This window comes from Bos taurus, chromosome 3 (assembly GCF_002263795.3).
Source record: "Bos taurus isolate L1 Dominette 01449 registration number 42190680 breed Hereford chromosome 3, ARS-UCD2.0, whole genome shotgun sequence".
In the NCBI taxonomy this organism is placed as follows: domain Eukaryota; kingdom Metazoa; phylum Chordata; class Mammalia; order Artiodactyla; family Bovidae; genus Bos; species Bos taurus.
The window spans coordinates 83,967,421-83,988,666 of record NC_037330.1 but is presented as its reverse complement, the minus strand read 5'-3'; the positions used below and the strand labels follow the sequence as shown (position 1 = coordinate 83,988,666).

Sequence of the window (21,246 nt, the reverse complement as noted above, 5' to 3'; positions counted from 1 at the left end):
CAGTCACTAAGTCGTGTCCAACTCTTTACAACCCCATGAACCGCAGCATGCCAGGCCTCCCTGTCCATCACCAACTCCTGGAGTTTACCCAAACCCACGTCCATTAAGTCAGTGATGCCATCCAACCATCTCATCCTCTGTTGTCCCCGACTCCTCCTGCCCTCAATCTTTCCCAACATCAGGGTCTTTTCCAATAAGTCAGCTCTTTGCATCAGGTGGCCAAAGTATTGGAGTTTCAGCTTCGTATCAGTCCTTCCAATGAACACCCAGGACTGATTTCCTTTAGGATGGACTGGTTGGATCTCCTTGCAGTCCAAGGGACTCTCAAGAGTCTTCTCCAACACCACAGTTCAAAAGCATCAATTCTTCTGTGCTCGCTTTCTTTATAGTTCAACTTTCACATCCATACATGACCACTGGAAAAACCATAGCCTTGATTAGATGGACCTTTGTCGGCAAAGTAATGTCTCTGTTTTTTAATATGCTGTCTAGGTTGGTCATAACTTTCCTTCCAAGGAGTAAGCATCTTTTAATTTCATGGCTGCAATCACCATCTACAGTGATTTTGGAGCCCAAAAAGATGAAGTCAGCCACTGTTTCCACTGTTTCCCCATCTATTTCCCATGAAGTGATGGGAGCAGATACCATGATCTCAGTTTTCTGAATGTTGAGTTTTAAGCCAACTTTTTCACTCTCCTCTTTCACTTTCATCAAGAGGCTCTTTAGTTCTTCTTCACTTTCTGCCATAAGGGGTGGTGTCATCTGCGTATCTGAGGTTACTGATGTTTCTCCTGGCAATCTTGATTCCAGCTTGTGCTTCCTCCAGCTCAGTGTTTCTCATGATGTACTCTGCATATAAGTTAAATAAGTCAGGTGACAATATATAGCCTTGATGTATGCCTTTTCCTATTTGGAACCAGTCTGTTGTTCCATGTCCCGTTCTAACTGTTGTTCCTGATCTGCATACAGATTTCTCAAGCGGCAGGTCAGGTGGTCTGGTTTTCCTATCTCTTTCAGAATTTTCCAGTTTATTGTGATCCACACAGTCAAAGGTTTTGGCATAGTCAATAAAGCAGAAATAGATGTTTTTCTGGAACTCTCTTGCTTTTTCCATGATCCAGCGGATGTTGGCAATTTGATCTCTAGTTCCTCTGCCTTTTCTAAAACCAGCTTGAACTTCTGGAAATTCACATATTGCTGAAGCCTGGCTTGGAGAATTTTAAGCATCACTTTACTAGTGTGTGAGATGAGTGCAATTGTGTGATAGTTTGAGCATTCTTTGGTTACCAGTAAGTACTTTTAAACCTAAACTTTATCAAACAGATGTGATCCCTTAGTTACTTACTGGCTTTGCCTTGTTGTTGAAGTCAGATGGCTTAGATAACTCAAATATCTTAAAATTTAAAATGTTATGATGAATTAATGAGTGAAGGACAAAAACAAACACTTCATGCAATTCTATCAATGTATCATTTTACTATCTAATCCATTTAAGAGTTTCTTCCATATAAAGAATGTAAATATTAACACTGGCAAGATCATATCATCTCCTGAAGAGCTATTAACCTGGTGAAAAAGTAAAATGACACAGCTGTCTGCAATTAGAGGATAATGATGCAACCTGTGTCCATCCCAATTCTCCAAAGAAGTAAATTCACATTCTCTTAAAAGTTAAATTACATGTTTGTGTCCAGAGCTGACTTCTATGTCGTTAATTTTAACATGAGACCATTAAAAAATCTAATTACTCACATTTTAATTAAGCACTAAAATTCCCACACAGTGCCAGAAATTATACAGTCAGATCCCCTGACTTCATTTGACTTAAACACTGGTTAGTATTAATCCTAAATGACCATTATAAACATCACTCCTCAAGAAATGAATAAGATTTAGCATTCTATCTCCTGAGGAAAACACATCACTGGGCTCAGTCTCAGGACTACTATGTTTTTTGAACATTCCTTTAATTCACTAAATAAAAATCAGCCCACAGGTAAGTGAACTAAGTGAAATCTACCTAATTAAGATCATGTGACAAAGTAGAGACTACCCAAATTATCATCAGTTTCCTCAGTTTTTCAGGTCATTTCCTCAATATATCACTCCAGAGTTAAATAAATAAGAGAAAACTTGTTGGAACATTTGGTATTTAGTTTTTATATCAGAGAAGGCAATGGCACCCCACTCCAGTACTCTTGCCTAGAAACTTCCATGGACGGAGGAGCCTGGTGGGCTGCAGTCCATGGGGTCGCTAAGAGTCGGACGCGACTGAGAGACTTCACTTTCACTTTTCACTTTCATGAATTGGAGAAGGAAATGGCAACCCACTCCAGTGTTCTTGCCTGGAGAATCCCAGGGACAGGGGAGCCTGGTGGGCTACCATCTATGGGGTCGCACAGAGTCGGACACGACTGAAGCGACTTAGCAGCAGCAGCAGCAGTTTTTATATATTGCTGTCCTACAGCTAGTGAACTGTCAAGGACATTGACCAACATTTCCAGTACTGGAAACAGATTTAGAGTGATTACACATTTAGTCCTTCTTTTGATCAAGACCATGTATTTCATGGAGTAAGGGCACAGGTTATGTCTTTGACCAAATCAACTGGCTTACACAGAAGTGAACCTATAACCTGAATCTTATTTATGCTCTGAACTGAAAAGCCTAGGCTCTTAAAATTTCAGTAAAATTCAAGAATTTAGACAAGATAAATCAAGATAACTCTTATTTTCAGCCTGCAGTTCCCAAGGAGACATATATAGATATAGATATAGATATAGATATAGATATAGATATAGATATAGATAGGCTGCCCAACATGGCTTATGGCTTACGGGATTTTAGCTCCCGGATCATGGACTCAAATAGGTCCTTGGCAGTGAGAGCATGGAGTCCTAACCATTGGACTGCCAGAGAATTTCTCCAATGAGATATTTCTGATAATAAGTGGGATGTTATTCTCACAACACTTCTGAGAGAGTAAGATTCTAAGTTTCTTTCGGGCAAGGACCCCAACTTATACCTAAATGGCGCTAAGTCATTTTCACTTATGGTATAAAACCTACTATTTATACTTTATCATACCACCTTTTATTTTTGTTCATTAGCTCATGTGCCCTATGAAATTTAGAACTTTAAAGACCTAAAGAAAAGCACTCACTTTTTTAAAACTTTCGTTTTTAGCCTATCTTCCCTATAATTGGCACAAAGACATACTTTTCACAAGTTACACTGCATTCAGCTCAAATCAGCAAAAATTTTGAGAGAATATGTTAAGCATACTATTAGTACTACAAGAGATTAATAAAAATATTTTTTCTCAAGGAATTTATGTGTGAAAAATCAAACCTGGTGTGTAAAAGCTAAAAAAAATAATACAAAAACAATATATAACCCAGTGTTAAATGAGTTACATATGTGTGTGTATTCAGTGGCTCAGTCGTGTCTGACTCTTTGCAACCCCACGGACTGTAACCTATCAGACTCCTCTATCCATGGAATTTTCCAGGCAAGAACACTGGAGGGGGCTACCATTTCCTACTCCAAGGGATCTTCCTGATCCAGGGATTAAACTCAGGCTTCTTGCGTCTTCTGCGCTGGCATGTGGATTCTTTACTACTGCACCACCTGGGAAGTTCCCCAACTTACATTTATTAAATGCCAAACTAATGAAATATTTAATAAATTTATAAAATTAAAACTGTCTTGGAGATTATATTGCTTTGTATATTTTGCTACTTATATAGTTAATAGTCTTTTAAGGAAATCTACTCTGCAATGTTGATAGGAATGAAAATGAATTTTTAAAAATTATCACAAAGAATCTTGACATACTTCATTTTAACAACTTTCTACATTCCAACACATATTTCCATTTTCCCTCTACTCATCTTCATCTTTCTGATTTGTGGCTGTCTTGTCTCTACTTAACAGAATAAATTTTCTTTTCTTTCTGTTGGTGAAGGACACATCAGTGGTTTTGATGTAATTAAAAATGTTCATTGTGTGAGTGAGAAAAGAGGTTTAAATAAAATCAAATATTCTCATATTTTTTCTGATAAAAAAACCAAATTACCTAATTTATCCTTCACGATATGTATGAATATATATAAGCATCAGTTCAGTTCAGTCGCTCAGTCGTATCCGACTCTTCCCGACCCCATGAATCACAGCACGCCAGGCCTCCCTGTCCATCACCAACTCCCGGAGTTCACTCAGACTCACGTCCATCGGGTCAGTGATGCCATCCAGCCATCTCATCCTCTGTCGTCCCCTTCTCCTCCTGCCCCAATCCCTCCCAGCATCAGAGTCTTTTCCAATGAGTCAACTCTTCACATGAGGTGGCCAAAGTACTGGAGTTTCAGCTTTAGCATCATTCCTTCCAAAGAAATCCCAGGGCTGATCTCCTTCAGAATGGACTGCTTGGATCTCCTTGCAGTCCAAGGGACTCTCAAGAGTCTTCTCCAACACCACACTTCAAAAGCATCAATTCTTCGGTGCTCAGCCTTCTTCACAGTCCAACTCTCACAGCCATACATGACCACAGGAAAAACCATAGCCTTGACTAGACGAACCTTTGTTGGCAAAGTAATGTCTCTGCTTTTCAATATGCTATCTAGGTTGGTCATAACTTTCCTTCCAAGGAGTAAGCGTCTTTTAATTTCATGCCTGCAGTCACCATCTTCAGTGATTTTGGAGCCCAAAAAAATAAAGTCTGACACTGTTTCCACTGTTTCCCCATCTATTTCTCATGAAGTGATGGGACCGGATGCCATGATCTTTGTTTTCTGAATGTTGAGCTTTAAGCCAACTTTTTCACTCTCCACTTTCACTTTCATCAAGAGGCTTTTTAGTTCCTCTTCACTTTCTGCCATAAGGGTGGTGTCATCTGCACATCCGAGGTTATTAACATTTCTCCCGGCAATCTTGATTCCAGCTTGTGTTTCTTCCAGTCTGGCGTTTCTTCCAGTCCAGCGTTTCTCATGATGTACTCTGCATATAAGTTAAATAAGCAGGGTGACAATACACAGCCTTGACGGACTCGTTTTCCTATTTGGAACCAATCTGTTGTTCCATGTCCAGTTCTAACTGTTGCTTCCATAAATTAGTGTTTTAAAATTTTCAGACCTGCCTTATGAATAACTATATACACAGCTGCTGCTAAGTTGCTTCAGTCATGTCCGACTCTGTGCGAACCCATAGATGGCAGCCCACCAGGCTCCCCCAACCTTGGGATTCTCCAGGCAAGAACACTAGAGTGGGTTGCCATTTCCTTCTCCAATGCATGAAAGTGAAAAGTGAAAGTGAAGTCACTCATTGTGTCTGACTCTTAGCAACCACCTGGACTGCAGCCTACCAGGCTCCTCTGTCCATGGGATTTTCCAGGCAAGAGTGCTGGAGTGGGGTGCCATTGCCTTCTCCAATATACATAGCAGTTATACACAAAGTTGCGTATAACTGAAAAACTGTATCACTGATTTAAACTCTGTTGAACGCACACAACAAATGAATTAATTCTACGTATTGTTTTATACCATTCATTCACACAGTGCTATTTGCGTATTTTTTAAGAAAAAACTTCAAAAGTTTACTAACAGATAAACTCATGAAAGCATTTTTAGTAAGTACAGATATATTTAAAGCTTACTTACCTTAGTAATATATGCATTATACTTTATATTGTTTCAGTTCAAAGATGAAATAACCAGACCTATTTTTTTAAGGAGGATTTTCCTGGATTTTTCTTATAAACACTGTGAAGTAAAGTATGTTTTTATAAGTCTTGAGTTCATGCACAATATAGTTCTGGGATCACAGCCCAAAAGAAAAAACACTGCAATTCATTGATGAATAATATTTAATGGTAAAAAGAAAAGAATTAGGGATGGAGAAAATAAAGAAGAAAAGAAGAATAAACAAAGATGACAGAATGTAAAAGGTTTATGAGAAATTGAAAAAGTATATCCAAGACAAAAATATTAACATAATTTATGATATTTATAGTAACAACTTACTTGACTGAAAAAATAATTATCTAAATCTAATACAGTCAACATCACATGTCAAATATATTAAACAACAGGTAGAATAAGGCTATATATCTTACTTGGCTACTTTTGAAAAATGACTAATTTTTCCCTGGTCTGAAAGCAGTCTACAGTGGTCATCCCTATTAAAATGTCTTATTTAGGGAAACCTAGTGTAGAAATTCAAACATTCTAAATCTCCCTCAATAATTTGTCGATGTGATAGTCTCAATTCTAGATATTTAAGAAAAGAACTATTAGTTCTGAAAAGTTCATGTATATGTGTACCAGAAAATAGTGGTTGAATCAACAAATAAGCTCTATAATTTGACATAAATAAAGCTACAAAGCACTGATATCACCAAAGAAAGAACCTAGTGTGAAATATTAACTAAATGGTTGGGTTTTAAAGACATTGAATTCTGTATACCTTAAAGAATCCCAATAGTACATTAAATTCCTTGGATCCTTATTTAAGTGAGAAACCCATTTCCAAGCATATGTGCAGAAGAACCTTAGCCTCTTCATGCCTGCTTGCCTGTCCCACAGTCAGAGAAGGCAGGATATTTGGTTAGGCATATGTTTATGAATAAAGACAGGAAAATTCCAACTTTAAAACCAAATATTTTCCTTGTTTAATTCTGGTATCTTATTGGTCCATATGTTGCCTCCTCCTCACAGTATGGTCCCCTCCTCACAGTATGTTACCAAAAGTCTCCTAGATTTTGACTTTCTTTTAGAGCATAAGGAAAACATCAAGCAGACAGAATTAAGGAATGGAAATACTGTATGAAAAAGAAGAGCAAAACTGAAGATAATCTCAATACACACTGACACACTTGCTGGAGAATTAGGTGCTCCATAAATGCTTACTGAAAGGCTGTTTTGTGACATTTGTTGTGATAAATTCATCTCTTCTCTAATTTAAGAATCCCCCTGAGTTAACCACAACCAGTTCAGTATAATTTAATAGGAAATATCTGGTGGACTTTTGAATGCTTAAGGTTAGCATTCCACAAACCTCTGCAGCAGGAGAAAATGAGGCTAACACAGAGAAGCAGAGATGAAGAGGAGGGGAGTGGTGAGCACATTTGACTGTATGGATTTGGTCTTGTCCAATACCAGCCCCACTCCTGGATTTCCCAGAGCGCTCCCAGACATTCCTGTTTTCTTTTTAGGCTGCAGCTTGCTGGATTTCAGTTTCTACAATATGCAACCAAGAGAATACTAGTATAGAGAACCTGTCCAGTGCAAAAAAAAATTTGGTTTCTGCCTCTACATATTCATATGTAAATACAAGACTCCCACCAGTATCCTTTTACAGTGAGTGACAATGCAGCTGTAACAGGAAAAGAGACAATAAGTTGGAAATATTTATAACCTTAATCCCTCTTAGAGGTTCATAATACAAATCTTTAAGCTTCTGAGAAATTCTCCAGTAAAGAAATCTGTATCTCAGTTGCACTCACATTTACAAATCATACTTGAGCACAGATCCTTAACTAATACAATATTGTAAAGTTTAAAAATAAAATAAAATTAAAAAAAATAAAGAGAAATGAAACCTTTTCTCTATTAAAAAAAAAAAAAAGAAGAAGTTCTTATGTCTTTTAGAACTACTAATTGAGCACAGGTTGGAAAATGCTACTTGAAAACATGGCCAGGATCCTTTAGATCTAGCATCTGAAGAAAAATGAAAAAGCATTCCTACCTGCTTTCTAACATACTTAAAATGTACCTCAGAACTCAAATTTGAATGTAAAAGTAGTTCATCTTCTAGATTGAAACTAACTCACCTGCATTGAAATAAGAATGAAATCAATTAGGCTCCCAATTCCACAAAACCCCACAGTGCAAAACTTTAACAAACCTAGAAAAGAAGGTAAAGTCATTTACAACCTGGAAAACCTTATAAATATTAATAAACTTTTCCATTTCCCAATAAATCATTACATATACCACAAATGCTTTATATCAAGAGTATAAAATTAACACTTAAAAAAAAATCAAATCTTCACCTAAAAATATGAGAAAAGTTTAAAAGACCCTCTAAATAGAAAAACTACAAAAAATGATTCATTCACTTAAACAATACAATCTGAAGTAAAAACTCAATGTAATCTTACAAAATTTCTTAAAAGAAAAGGCCTAAGAAAATAAATCTTTAAATCTCAGCACACAGAGTTACAGAACATCTTTTAGTCCTAAACCCTTATATATGTACACTTAATACACTGTAGATACAAATTTTAATATATATTTATAGTAGAAAGTTAAATACTGTCAAGGCATAACAAAGTAATCTGGAAAAAATACACCGATCTTTTAACTAAGTAGCAAAATGCTATTAGTAACCTAATTATCTTCAATTTATTCTATACATTTTTCCTAAGCATCTTATGTTTCTTATTAGCTCTATAGTCAAAATCACCAATTCTGTGTACATCTCTGTCCTTGGCTCCAACCTTAGAGCTACAGTACTAAACCAGATGATAACAGAGCATAGAATCTAGGACATATAATAATACAACATAAAAACATGATGATGAAATCAGAAGAGGCAGATTGAGGGTGGAGGGTGGGATGAGTAATCTCTCTCCTATATTTAAACCTGAGCTGCTCTCCAGACATCCCATTTGAGATATAAAGATGATATGAAGCAAGACTCTTCGTGAAAGGGTAGTTCTAAGCATCAACTACAAACAGATGCCAGCTAAAATTGTAAGAATGGATGAGATCACCTCCTGGCACACATTTGGAAATATACAAGTAAGACTGAAATATGTGGGTAAATTAGATGATTTCCCACCCCTCCCCCATTAGTATTAGATATACAGTAGAACAATGTTCTAAGTACTGGGATAACACATGCTAGAAATAATTTCCAAAATATTAAAATATAGATACTACATAAAATAATGCTTTTGGTTCTCTTCAAAACACTTATCACCTACCTCATATTTTACATTTGTTTACCATCTGTCTCATGAAAGTCCCCTTAGAGAAGGGTCTTTTATCTGTCTTGTTTACTTCTGTGTCCTTAGTACCTACAACCTTGCCTGGCACATGGGAGATGCTCAATATTTGTTGAAATGAATAAGTTCTCTCAACCTTTCTGTTTCCTAAAGATCCCGAACTTTTTATTCACCACCTTATACAACAATTTCTTTAATTATTTTTTCCATTAATTGCACTTTATTATAGCTGTCCAAGGAAATTCATTCATTCAGTATATGTATTATATCCATTCACTCATTTATTTCTGAATTGCATTCCTCTTCACAGAGTATTTTGGAAATATCACAGTTTCCCTTCCTTCAATTTGTTTATAAAAAGAACATTAAGAATGGATCATGGACTTCTCTGGTGGTCCAGTTCAGTTTGGTCACTCAGTCGTGTCCAACTCTTTGTGACCTCATGGACTGCAGCATGCCAGGCTTCCCTGTCCATCACTAACTCCCAGAGCCTACTCAAACTCATGGCCATCGAGTCGGTGATGCCATCTAACCATCTCATCCTCGGTCGTCTTGTTCTGTTCCCACATTCAATCTTTCCCAGCATCAGGGTCTTTTCTAATGAGTCAGTTCTTCCCATCAGGTGGCCAAAGTATTGGAGTTTCAGCTTCAGCATCAGTCTTTCCAATGAATATTCAGGACTGATTTCCTTTAGGATTGACTGGTTGGATCTCCTTGCAGTTCAAGAGACTCTCAAGAGTCCTCTCCAACACCACAGTTCAAAAACATCAATTCTTTCGTGCTCAGCTTTCTTTATACTCCCACTCTCACATCCACACATGACTACTGGAAAAACCATAGCTTTGACTAGACGGACCTTTGTTGGCAAAGTAATGTCTCTGCTTTTTAATATGCTATCTAGGTTGGTCATAGCTTTTCTTTCAAGGAGAAGTGCCTTTTAATTTCATGGCTACAGTCACCATCTGCAGTGATTTTGGAGCCCAAGAAAATAAAGTCTCTCACTGTTTTCAGTGTTTCCCCATCTATTTGCCATGAAGTGATGGGACCAGATGCCATGATCATAGTTTTCTGAATGCTGAGTTTTAAGCCAACTTTTTCACTCTCCTCTTTCACTTTCATCGTAAGGTTCTTTAGTTCTTCTTTGCTTTTGGCCATAAGGATGGTGTCATCTGCATATCTGAGGTTTTTGCTACTTCTCCCAGGAATACTGATTCCAGCTTGTGCTTCATCCAGCCCAGCATTTCGCATGATGTACTCTGCATATAAGTTAAATAAGCAGGGTGACAACATACAGCCTTCACCTACTTCTTTCCCAATTTGGAACCAGTTTGTTGTTCCATGTCCAGTTCTAACTGTTGCTTCTTGACCTACATACAGATTTCTCAAGAGGCAAGTCAGGTGGTCTGGTATTCCCATCTCTTGAAGAATTTTTCAGTTTATTGTGATCCACACAGTCAAAGACTTTGGCATAGTCAATAAAGCAGAAGTAGATGTTTTTCTAGAACTCTCTTGCTTTTTCTGTGATCCAACGAATGTTGGCAATTTGATCTCTTGTTTCTCTACCTTTTCTAAATCCAGCTTGAACATCTGGAGGTTCATGGTTCATGTACTCTTGAAGCCTGGATTGGAGAATTTTGAGCATTACTTTGCTAGCATGTGAGATGAGTACAACTGTGCAGTAGTTTGAGCATTCTTTGGAATTGCCTTTCTTTGGGATTGGAATGAAAACTAACCTTTTCCAGTCCTGTGGCTTCTGCTTAGTTTTCTGAATTTGCTGGTAAATTGAGTGAAGCACTTTAACAGCATCATCTTTTAGGATTTGAAATAGCTCAGCTGGAATTCCATCATCTCCACTAGCTTTGTTCATAGTGATGCTTCCTAAGGCCCACTTGACTTTGCACTCTAGGATGTCTGGCTCTAGGTGAGTGATCACACCATCTTGGTTGTCTGGGTCATTAAGATCTTTTTTGTACAGTTCTTCTGTGTATTCTTGCCACATCTTCTTAATATCTTCTGCTTCTCTTAGGTCCATACCGTTTCTGTCCTTTATTGCGAACCATCTTTACGTGAAATGTTCCCTTGGTGTCTATAATTTTCTTGACAAGATCTCTAGTCTTTCCCATTCTATTGTTTTTCTCTATTTCTTTGCATTGATCACTTAGGGAGACTTTCTTATCTCTCCTTGCTAATCTTTCGAACTCCGTATTTAGATGGATATATCTCTCCTTTTCTCCTTTGCCTTTTGCTCCTCTTCTTTTCACAGCTATTTGTAAGACCTCCTCAGACAACCATTTTGTTTCCTAAGGCCCACATGACTTTGCATTCTGGTGGTCCAGTGCTTAAGAATTTGCCTGCCAATGTAGGGGTCATGTGTTTGATCCCTGGTCCGGGAATATTCCACAGGCCACTGGGCAACTAAGCCCTTGCACTACAACTACTGAGCCTGCAAGCCACAACTAGAAAGCAGCCCCCACTCACCACAACCGGAAAAGCCCACGTGCAACAACAAAGACCCAGCACAGCCAAAAAGAGATGGTTTGAAAAACGTTTGTCTTCAATGAACTGCTACTCTATGAAGAAAATGGAACGGTGCCAGCGCCTTTGCCTTTATGATGCCCTCTTCCAACGGTGGTCTTCCTGCAGCTCTTCTCATCTCAGGGTACTTCTTCAGAGAATTCTTCGAGCATGCTGTTCCCCCCAACAGGCCCAGAACTCTATCACATGTCTCCTATTTATTTCCATCACAGTGTTGATCAGAAATTATTTCTTGGTTTGTTCATTAATTCTCTGTCTTCCTATGCCATGTAAACTCCTGAAGACAGGGTTCTCATCTGTCTCATTCAAGTCAATTCCTTGAACAGTATGGCAGAGTTTGAGGAATATTTGTTGTATGACTATCAAAAAACTAGAAACAATCTATGATCAACTTGAAAAACACAAAGTAGCATACACTTTAAACAGCATTTATTAAAACTGAAAATGACCAGGACCCTGTGGTGTTCCTGCCCTTTCTGTCCCTGTTTTCTTTTTTGAAGGGAAGAGAATCCAGCCTCCATGACCTTTCCTGAGTTCCAAATGGCAGATGTGAACAGTTGCTAATCAGGGGAGGAGCAGCCAACAAGCCAAAAGAGGCCAGGAATCAGAGAGGCTCATCAAGATTAGGGCTTCCCTGACAGTTCAGTTGAAAAAGAATTTGCCTGCAACGCAGGAGACCCCAGTTTGATTCCTAGGTTGGGAAGATCCCCTGGAAAGAAGATAGGCTACCCACTCCAGTATTCTTGGGCTTCCCTTGTGGCTCAGCTGGTGTAAAGAATCTGCCCGTAATCAGGAGACCTGGGTTGGGAAGATCAACTGGAGAAGGCAAAGAGTACCCACTGCAGTATTCTGGCCAGAATTCCATGGACTATATAGTCCATGGGGTCACAAAGAGTCTACATGACTGAGTGACTTTCACTTTTTTCACTTTTCTTCAAGATTAACTGAGACCAGATTAGCGGAGTGCAGGCCCTGCACACATGCTCACTTGTCAGCAATCCTACCCTTGAAACTAGTGCTATAAAACTCCTCATCAAATCCTCCTGGGTTGGGACACACAGTTCTTGAGGGCAGGAGTCTGTCGTGTCCCTCCTTGTCTGGCAAAGCAATAAAGCTATTCTTTTCTACTTCATCCAAAACTCTGTCTGCAAGATTCGATTTGGCACCGGTATACAGAGGACAATCTTTTTGATATAAAAACCAATGCAAACCATTACTTGTATGTTTTTCATTATTTGGTGCACCAAAACTAATCTTTTAAAAGATGGAGGGAGGGATTTGTGAACAACCAAAAGTAGATTGATTTTTTTATCCAAGTAAAAAAGTTGTTAGGTCTCTTTGTACAGATCCTATTTACTTATCTTATCAAGGAAAGAAATGATGTATTTAGATTTTAAAGTTTTGGAATTCCAAATAAAAATGTTTCTAATCAAGAAGGATCCATTTTTATCCCAAGTCATTACTGTCGTAGATATATTCTTCCAAAAAGATTTTGCTGCCAGATGATATTCAAAAAGCTCATGTTTTCAGTGTACTTTATTTATAGTTTAGTAACTTAAATTTTACATTTAAAGTATACAAATTCAATAAAAGGATTTATTTGGGTATAAAATAAAAAGTACACAGATTAATTTTTGGTGTTTAAAAAAACTGGGGGTATTTTTTGCTTTATTACAGGTTGAGTCTTGCAAATACTCTTCTGTGTAACCATTTTAGAGAATGTAGATTATTTCATACTGAAGCTGCTGTTTGCCAAAGCCCAAGCGTGCTGTAATGATTTGGTAACTGGGTAGCTCTATTCTTTTTGTGCCTATACCAATAAAGGAGAGCTTTCAAATCTTAGAAGAGTTTAACCTACAAATCCCTGTACCTTTATTTGTCCCATGATCTGTGGATATAATATGCCAGTCCAAACTGGTAACTCCAAACTTGAAAAAAGGAATACAATAACCAAAGACTTTGAAATTTGGGGCTTAAAAACACACAACACTTTGTTATTCTCATAAGAAAATATTTACACTTTAAAGTAATATCACCATGAAAGGAGTATCTCTCCCCCCATTAACTGCTCCAAAAGAGCTATTATTTTTGAGAATCCATAATCTTTCAATGCTACAGATGGCCAAAACAAAATATACCAATTATTGCCATGTAAAGAGAAATCACAGATGTTAACACAGTTAAAAACACAAAGATAGAATATTAGAAAAATAAGGCTTCATGGTGAAAAAAGGATTCAGCTAAAGCAGCACAAGTATGAGAATAAATCAATTAGAGGAAATAATGCTATATACATAAAGTATCTATAAAGAAAATTTTTCTTAAAGGAATGTTTGGATCTTATTAAATTTAATTTAATCTCACCCTCAACACATTTCCCTTATTTAATCCTGACATAAAATTTATATAAGGAAGAAAAGAGAGAGAAGCAGAAAACATCTGCTTCATTGACTATGCCAAAGCCTTTGACTGTGTGGATCACAACAAACTCTGGAAAATTCTTCAAGAGATGGGAATACCAGACCACCTGACGTGCCTCTTGAGAAACCTGTATGCAGGTCAGGAAGCAACAGTTAGAACCGGACATGGAACAACAGACTGGTTCCAAATCAGGAAAGGAGTACGTCAAGGCTGTATATTGTGACCCTGCTTATTTAACTTATATGCAAAGTACATCATGAGAAATGCCTGGCTGGATGAAGCACAAGCTGGAATCAAAAGTATAGGGAGAAATATCAATAACCTCAGATATGCAGATGACAACACCTTTATGACAGAAAGCAAAGAAGAACTAAAGAGCCTCCTGATGAAAGTGAAAGAGGAAGTGAAAAAAACATTCAAAAAACTAAGATCATGGCATCTGGTCCCAGCACTTCATGGCAAATAGATGGGGAAACAGTGGAAACAGTGAGAGACTTTATTTTCTTGGGCTCCAAAATCACTGCAGATGGTGACTGCAGCCATGAAATTAAAAGACACTTGCTCTTTGGAAGAAAAGCTATGACCAAACTAGACAGCATATTAAAAAGCAGAGACATTACTTTACCGACAAAGGTCCATCTAGTCAAGCTATGGTTTTTCCAGTAGTCCTGTACAGATGTGAGAGTTGGACCTAAAGAAAGCTGAGCACGAAAGAATTGATGTTTTTGAACTGTGGTATTGGATAAGACTCTTGAAAGTACTTTAGGCTGTAAGGAGATCAAACCAGTCAAACCTAAAGGAAATCAGTCCTAAATATTCATTGGAAGGACTGATGTTGAAGCTGAAGCTCTAATAGTTTGACCACCTGATGCGAAGAACTGACTAGATAAGACCCTGATGCTGGGAAAGACTGACGACAGGAGGAGAAGGGGACAATAGAGGATGAAATGGTTGGATGGCGTCACTGACTCAATGGACATGAGTTTGAGCCAGCTCTGGGAGTTGGTGATGGACAGGGAAGTCTGGTGTGCTTCAGTCCATGGAGTGGCAAAGTGTTGAACACGACTGAGAGAATGAACTGAACTGAACCTCACAGTGAAGATTCCTCTTTGATCTCTGGTGGGTAGCAAGATGGAAAGAATAAGATTAGCTTTGGTAGCTAGAAAGCAGAGCACTCAGAAACTTTAAAACTCCTCACTGAAGGGCTAATATAGAAGCAAAGTACTACAGTAAATAAAGCATGATCTCTTGAGCCAGAGTATTTGGGTTCAAATTCAGGTCACTAGCTGAGTGTCCTTGGGTAAATCTCTTAATCTCATGACAAGTTCCCTATCCATGAAACAATGATGATAACAAATATATCAGAGTATAAAGCAAGGCCTCCAGAGGTAGCAAATCCTTTAACCTCTCTGGTGACAATTTCCCTACCTGTTAAAGCAGATTTAAACAGGATGATAAACTCAGAGAGTTTTAAGACTCAAATAAGGGGAGACACGTGAAAGTATTATTTAAACAAAAGCTATCATCAAATATAACTAGCTTTCAGAAGCATTAGTAACTATGGTAAATGTAAAGATTATAACCAGGAGGAAGGTGTGGGGAGGGATGCTAGGGGTAATAATCAGGCTCCACACCAGCTTATACTGGTTGCTGCAGTTACAACCCCAACTTCTCCTGAAAGAAGTAGTTTCTATTCCCAAAGTAACACTGATAGAGATCCAGGTAGAAGGCAAATATTTTTGGAGGGATAGGAAAAGATATGCATTTATTCCTAAAACATTTATTGAATACCCAATGTGTACATAGCACTAGCAATGACAACCCCAGTCTACTATCTTAATGACTACACTGTCTTGAGTGTGTGTTTTCATAACGATGTAAAAAAAAAAAACAAGTAAAGTCAGTATCTTTTACCCAAGTTCACTACAGAGCTATCTGCTAGCTCTGTAATCAGAGAAAAACATTGACTATTCAACTCCAGCTAAATGGAACCTTAACTATTAATAGTATGCAGAGATTTAATCTTTAAGAACAGGTACATTTACCTACAAGTTTCACATGAATTTTTTTTTTTTTAATAAAATACACTCACCCAAGGCAGGGTATCCAAGGTAAAATCGATCTGCTCCCAACCATCCAAGGAAAAGAGACAGTGCAACCGCCACCTTGTATGAATAGCCATTCCTGCACAGAATCAGAACCTGAATGTCACATTCATATATTTCCAACATGTAAACATTTTAGAAAATAATGTTAATTATTACTGTTAATCATTTCATTCATCCATTCAATTAATGCTTTTTGGGTGGCTACTAAGTGCCAGGGACTATTTCAGGCTACTGGGAAATATTAATGCACAGAAGAGATAAAAATTCCTGCCTTTAAAGAGCTTACAATCTAGTGGCAGCAAGTAATAAACCTAAGTGAAAGTCGCTCAGTTGTGTCCAACTCTTTGCGACCCCATGGACTATACAGTCCATGGAATTCTCCACACCAGAAAGAATACTGGAGTAATCAGCCTTTCCCTTCTCCAGGGAATCTTCCCAACCCAGGGAATGAACTCAGGTCTCCCGTATTGCAGGCAGATTCTTAACCAGCTGAGCCACAAGGGAAGCCCAAGACTACTGGAGTGGGCAGCCTATCCTTTCTCCAGGGGGTCTTCCCGACCCAGGCATCAAACCAGGGTCTCCTGCATTGCAGGCAGATTCTTTACCAACTAAGCTATGAGGGAAGCCCATAAACCTAAACATATTTTAAAAAGAAACTGTGTTAGAAAGTCATAAAGAAGTACTTCCCTGGTGGTCCAGTGGCTAAGACTGTGCTCATAATGCAGGGGGCCCAGGTTCAAGCCCTGATCAGGGAACTAGATCCCATATGCTGCAACTAAAATATCCCATATGCAGACATGAAGTTTGAAGACCCCACCCCACATGTGCAACTAAGACTTGGTATGGCTAAATAAATAAATATTTAAAAAAAAAACAGTCATAAATGCTATGAAAAAAGAAGTGGATTAGGGTATATAGGGAATTCAGAATGCCAGGGATACAGATAAGGGCCATTTAAGTGGAGTGACAAGAGTAAGCTTCATTGAGAAGGTGGTATTTCAGCAAAGACCTAAGGGAGGTAAGAGATTTAGCCATGCCATGCCTCTGATGAAAGACTGTGCCAGACAAAAGAAACTGCTGTTGCAAAGGCAGCCTACCTGGCATGTTCAAGGTCTATTAATGAAGCAAGTATAAGAGGAATGGAGTAGGAGAGGGGAAGAACAGAAGGAGACAAGGTCAGAGAGAGAACAGGGCAAAGAGGGCAGATCATGCAGGGCCTTGACTACCATTGTTAAGTGCTATAAAACCACCATCTTTTACTCTGAGTGATATGTGAAGCTACTGCAGAGGTAAGCAGAGGCATGGTGTAAAAACAGTCACTCTAGTTGCTATGCTGAAGATAGACTGCAGGGGAGGATTTGGGAGCTATTGTCACAATAATGTACAACAGATCTTCCCAGATCAAGAGACGAAACCAGAAAGGAGTAACAGTGAGGAAAAGAGTGTGGTGTCAACATGGATCTACTGTATTACACAGGGAACTCTTCTCAATGTTATGAACCAGCCTGGATGGGAGGGGAGTTTTAGGAGAGAACGAATACATGTATACGTATGGCTTAATCCCTTTGCTGTCCACCTGAAATTATCACATTGTTCATCGGCTTTACTCCAATACAAAATTAAAAATTAAAAAAAAAAAAGTGTGTGGTATCTTGGAAGTCAAGTGAAGTCAGTGTATTAAGAAGAACAGAGTGATCAATTGTGCCAAATGTGACTGATGGATGATATAAGAATGCCTGAGAATTTACCACTAAATTTAACCAAGAGGAGAGCATTAGTGACCTCACTAAGAGCAATTCTGGCAACAATGAGGGCAAAATATAGAACAGAGTAGGCTTAAGGAAGACTGGAAGGGCCACAGCAGTGCCCATGAGTCCGTTCCATCCTACAGCACCCACAAACCTGGCTCTCCCCTGCCCTCACCGCTGCAGCAGAGTCCACAGCACAGGCAACCCCACTTGTGGCAGGGAGACCTGCCATCCTGGTGTCCCTGGTGGTGATGCCAGCAACGACAGCAACTCTCGCAGCATCAAGGCACCAGTAACCCCACAGGAAAGAAGCAGAGATGATGAGGGCACTGGTGACACCTCTGGCAGAGGTGATAGAGGGCAGAAAGTGCCAATTAAATATAGCCAGAGGCAGCTCAGGTCAGCGAAACCAAGCTACAAATTGTGCTGCAGTGCCATCTACTGAAAAACAAAAGAAAGAACTCTAATTACCAACCTGTTGAACTGTGAGAATCAAAGAAAATAAAGTTTTACCTAAATGAGAAAGGTATTCACTACCTTAAGCATGCCAGCAAAGGAACAACTAACTCATCAAGCACCATGGAAAGCCACAGTAACACAGCATCAGAAAAAGAAAATGACAATTCTCCAGAAACCAAACTTAAAATCACTTAAAATCTCTACGTGGTCTCATAGAGAATTCAAAATAGCTATCAGGAAGAAACTCAACATGCTGCAAGAAAACAGAAAAACAGTTCAATGAACTAAGGAAAAAATTAATGAAAAGAAGGAATATTTTATCCAAGAGACTGAAACTCTGAACCAAACAAGTTATGAAGCTGAAGAACTCAATAAATGATATGAAGAATGGCATTAAAAAACAATAGAAATAGAGTAGACCATATGGAAGAGAGAATTAGTGAGCTTAAAGACAGAAACTGAGAAATGATTCAGGTGAAAGAGGAGCAAGAACTAAGTTTTTTTTTTAATGAAGAAACTACAAGAACTATCCAACTCCATTAGAAAGGCAACATAAGGACAATGGGTGTACCAGAAAGAAAAGAAAAGGAGAAGGAAACAGCTTATTTAAGGAAGTAATAGCTGTTCAGTTCAGTCACTCAGTCATGTCTGACTCTGTGACCCCATGGACTGCAGCACGCCAGGCTTCCCTGTCCATCACCAACTCCCAGAGCTTGCTCAGACTCATGTCCATTGAGTTGGTGATGTCATCCAACCATCTCATCTTCTGTTGCCCACTTCTAAGTAATAGCTGCTGCTGCTGCTGCTGCTAAGTCACTTCAGTTGTGTCCGACTCTGTGTGACCCCATAGACGGCAGCCTACCAGGCTCCTCCATCCCTGGGATTCTCCAGGCAAGAACACTGGAGTGGGCTGCCATTTCCTTCTCCAATGCATGAAAGTGAAAAGTGAAAGGGAAGTCGCTCAGTCGTGTCCGACTCTTAGCGACCCCATGGACTGCAGCCGACCAGGCACCTCTGTCCGTGGGATTCTCCAGGCAAAAGTACTGGAGTGGCTGAGAATGTCTCAAAGCTGGGAAAGGAGTTAGATATACAAGCCCACATAGCAAATAGAACACCTAAAAAGACCTTCCCCAAGACACATTAAAACTGTCAAAAGTCAATGACAAAGAAACAACTTTAAAGGCAGCCAGGGGGGAAAAAGACAGCAACCTACTAAGGTACCCCCCTAGGTGATCAGCAGATTTCTCAGCAGAAACTCTATTGGCCAGGAGAGAGTAAAATGACAAACTCAAAATATTGAAAGACAAAAACCATCAGCCAAGAATACTCTATATAGCATAAGTTTCATTCAGATACATGGAGAAATAAAGGCATTCCCAGACAAACAGAAGTTGAGGGAATTTATCATCTCTAGACTTTCTTTACAAGAAATGCTTTAAAAAATTCTTCTACTTGAAATGAAAAAGCAAAAGTCCAAAAAATTTTAAGCTAATAAGCAGAATCAGAAAACAGTAACTATATATCAGAATAGGTTGCTGGGAATTTATTGGTGGTCCAGTGGTTAAGACTCTGCACTCTGAATGCACGGGGCCCCAGTTCAATCCCTGGTCAGGAAACTAGACCCCACATGCCACAGCTAAATATCCAGTATGTGGCAACAAAGATCCCGCATGCTGAAATGAAGACTCGGCACAGCCAAATTAAAACAAAACACAAATCGTTAATAACAGGTTGTTAAACACTTAGTTACAGCAAAGATTAAAGGGTGAAAAAAAGTAACTATAGCTACATCAATTTGTTAATGAATTTACAGTATTCTACACTGAGACATATTTGTGACAACAAAAATATAAAAGGGAAAAAGGAAAAAAGATGCAACCTCTCTAGGAATAGGAGGATAGGATACTACCAACAGGACTTCCCTGGTGGCTCAGTGGTAAAGAATCTGCCTGCCTAGGCAGGAGACATGGGTTTGATCCCTGGGCTGGGAAGATCCCACATGCTGAGAAGCAACTAAGCCCGTGTGCCACAACTACTGAGACTGTGCTCTAGAGTCCAGAAGCTACATACGAGCTCATGTGCTGCAACTACCAAAGCCCGTGCAGCCCTAGAGCCTGTGCTCCATAACAAGAGAAGCCATCGCAATGAGAAGCCCGTACACCACAGCTAGAGAGTAGCCCCCACCCACCACAAGTAGAGAAAAGCCTGTGCAGTAACGACGATCCAGTACAGCCAAAAATAAATGGATAAAAATTTTTAAAAAGATACTACCAACAGAAAAAGGACTATCTTTGAGATGTTTATACAAACCTCATTGACAACCACAAAACAAAAATCTAGAGCAGAGACCCAAAACATAAAAAAAAGAGAGAAAACTGAGAAAAACATCACAGAAGACTACCATTCCCTTGCACAGGAATGCAAAGAAAAAGAAACAATGGAACTACAGAACAACCAGAAAACAAAAGATAAATGGCAATACCAAGTCCTCATACTCAATAATCACACTAAATGGGAACTTCCCTGGTGGTCCAGTGGTTAAGACTGTTCTTCCATTACAGGGGGCATGGGTTTGATCCCGGGTTGGGAAACTAAGATCCTGCATGCCACACAGCATGGTAAACACACACACACACACTCTCTGAATGTAAATAGATTGAATTCACCAGGCAGAAGACAGAGAATGCCTGGATGGATTAAAACATAAGACCCAACTATATGCTGATTCTAGGAGACTCATCTCAGTTCTAAGTAAAGGATTGCAAAATGATACTCTAAGCAAATGGCGGCCAAAAGAAAGCAGGCATAACCATACTCATATCAGACTTCAGACCAAAAAAGTTAACAAGAGACAAAGATGGGCATTATATACTAACGATAAAGGGTATAATTTATTTAGAAAACATATTCATTAATATATATGCACCTAACAACAGAGCACAAAATATATAAAGCATATAACTGACTTAAA

General features: G+C 38.8%; 1 protein-coding gene across 6 annotated transcripts in view; it reads right to left on the bottom strand.

The window, feature by feature from the left end:
* Positions 1-21,246, bottom strand: part of TM2D1 (TM2 domain containing 1) — a 48,619-nt gene that overhangs the window by 7,619 nt on the left and 19,754 nt on the right. For 2 of the 6 annotated variants that reach the window (XR_009493639.1, XR_009493640.1), the window contains exons 4-6: positions 16,053-16,144; positions 7,826-7,899; positions 5,655-5,756 (exon numbers count right to left, since the gene is read on the bottom strand). Coding sequence is in view for 3 of the 6 variants with exons in the window: in XM_059883960.1 (XP_059739943.1) it covers positions 7,074-7,232; positions 7,826-7,899; positions 16,053-16,144 (325 nt within the window). In the remaining 3 variants the exon portion in view is untranslated. 6 annotated transcript variants of the gene reach the window in all.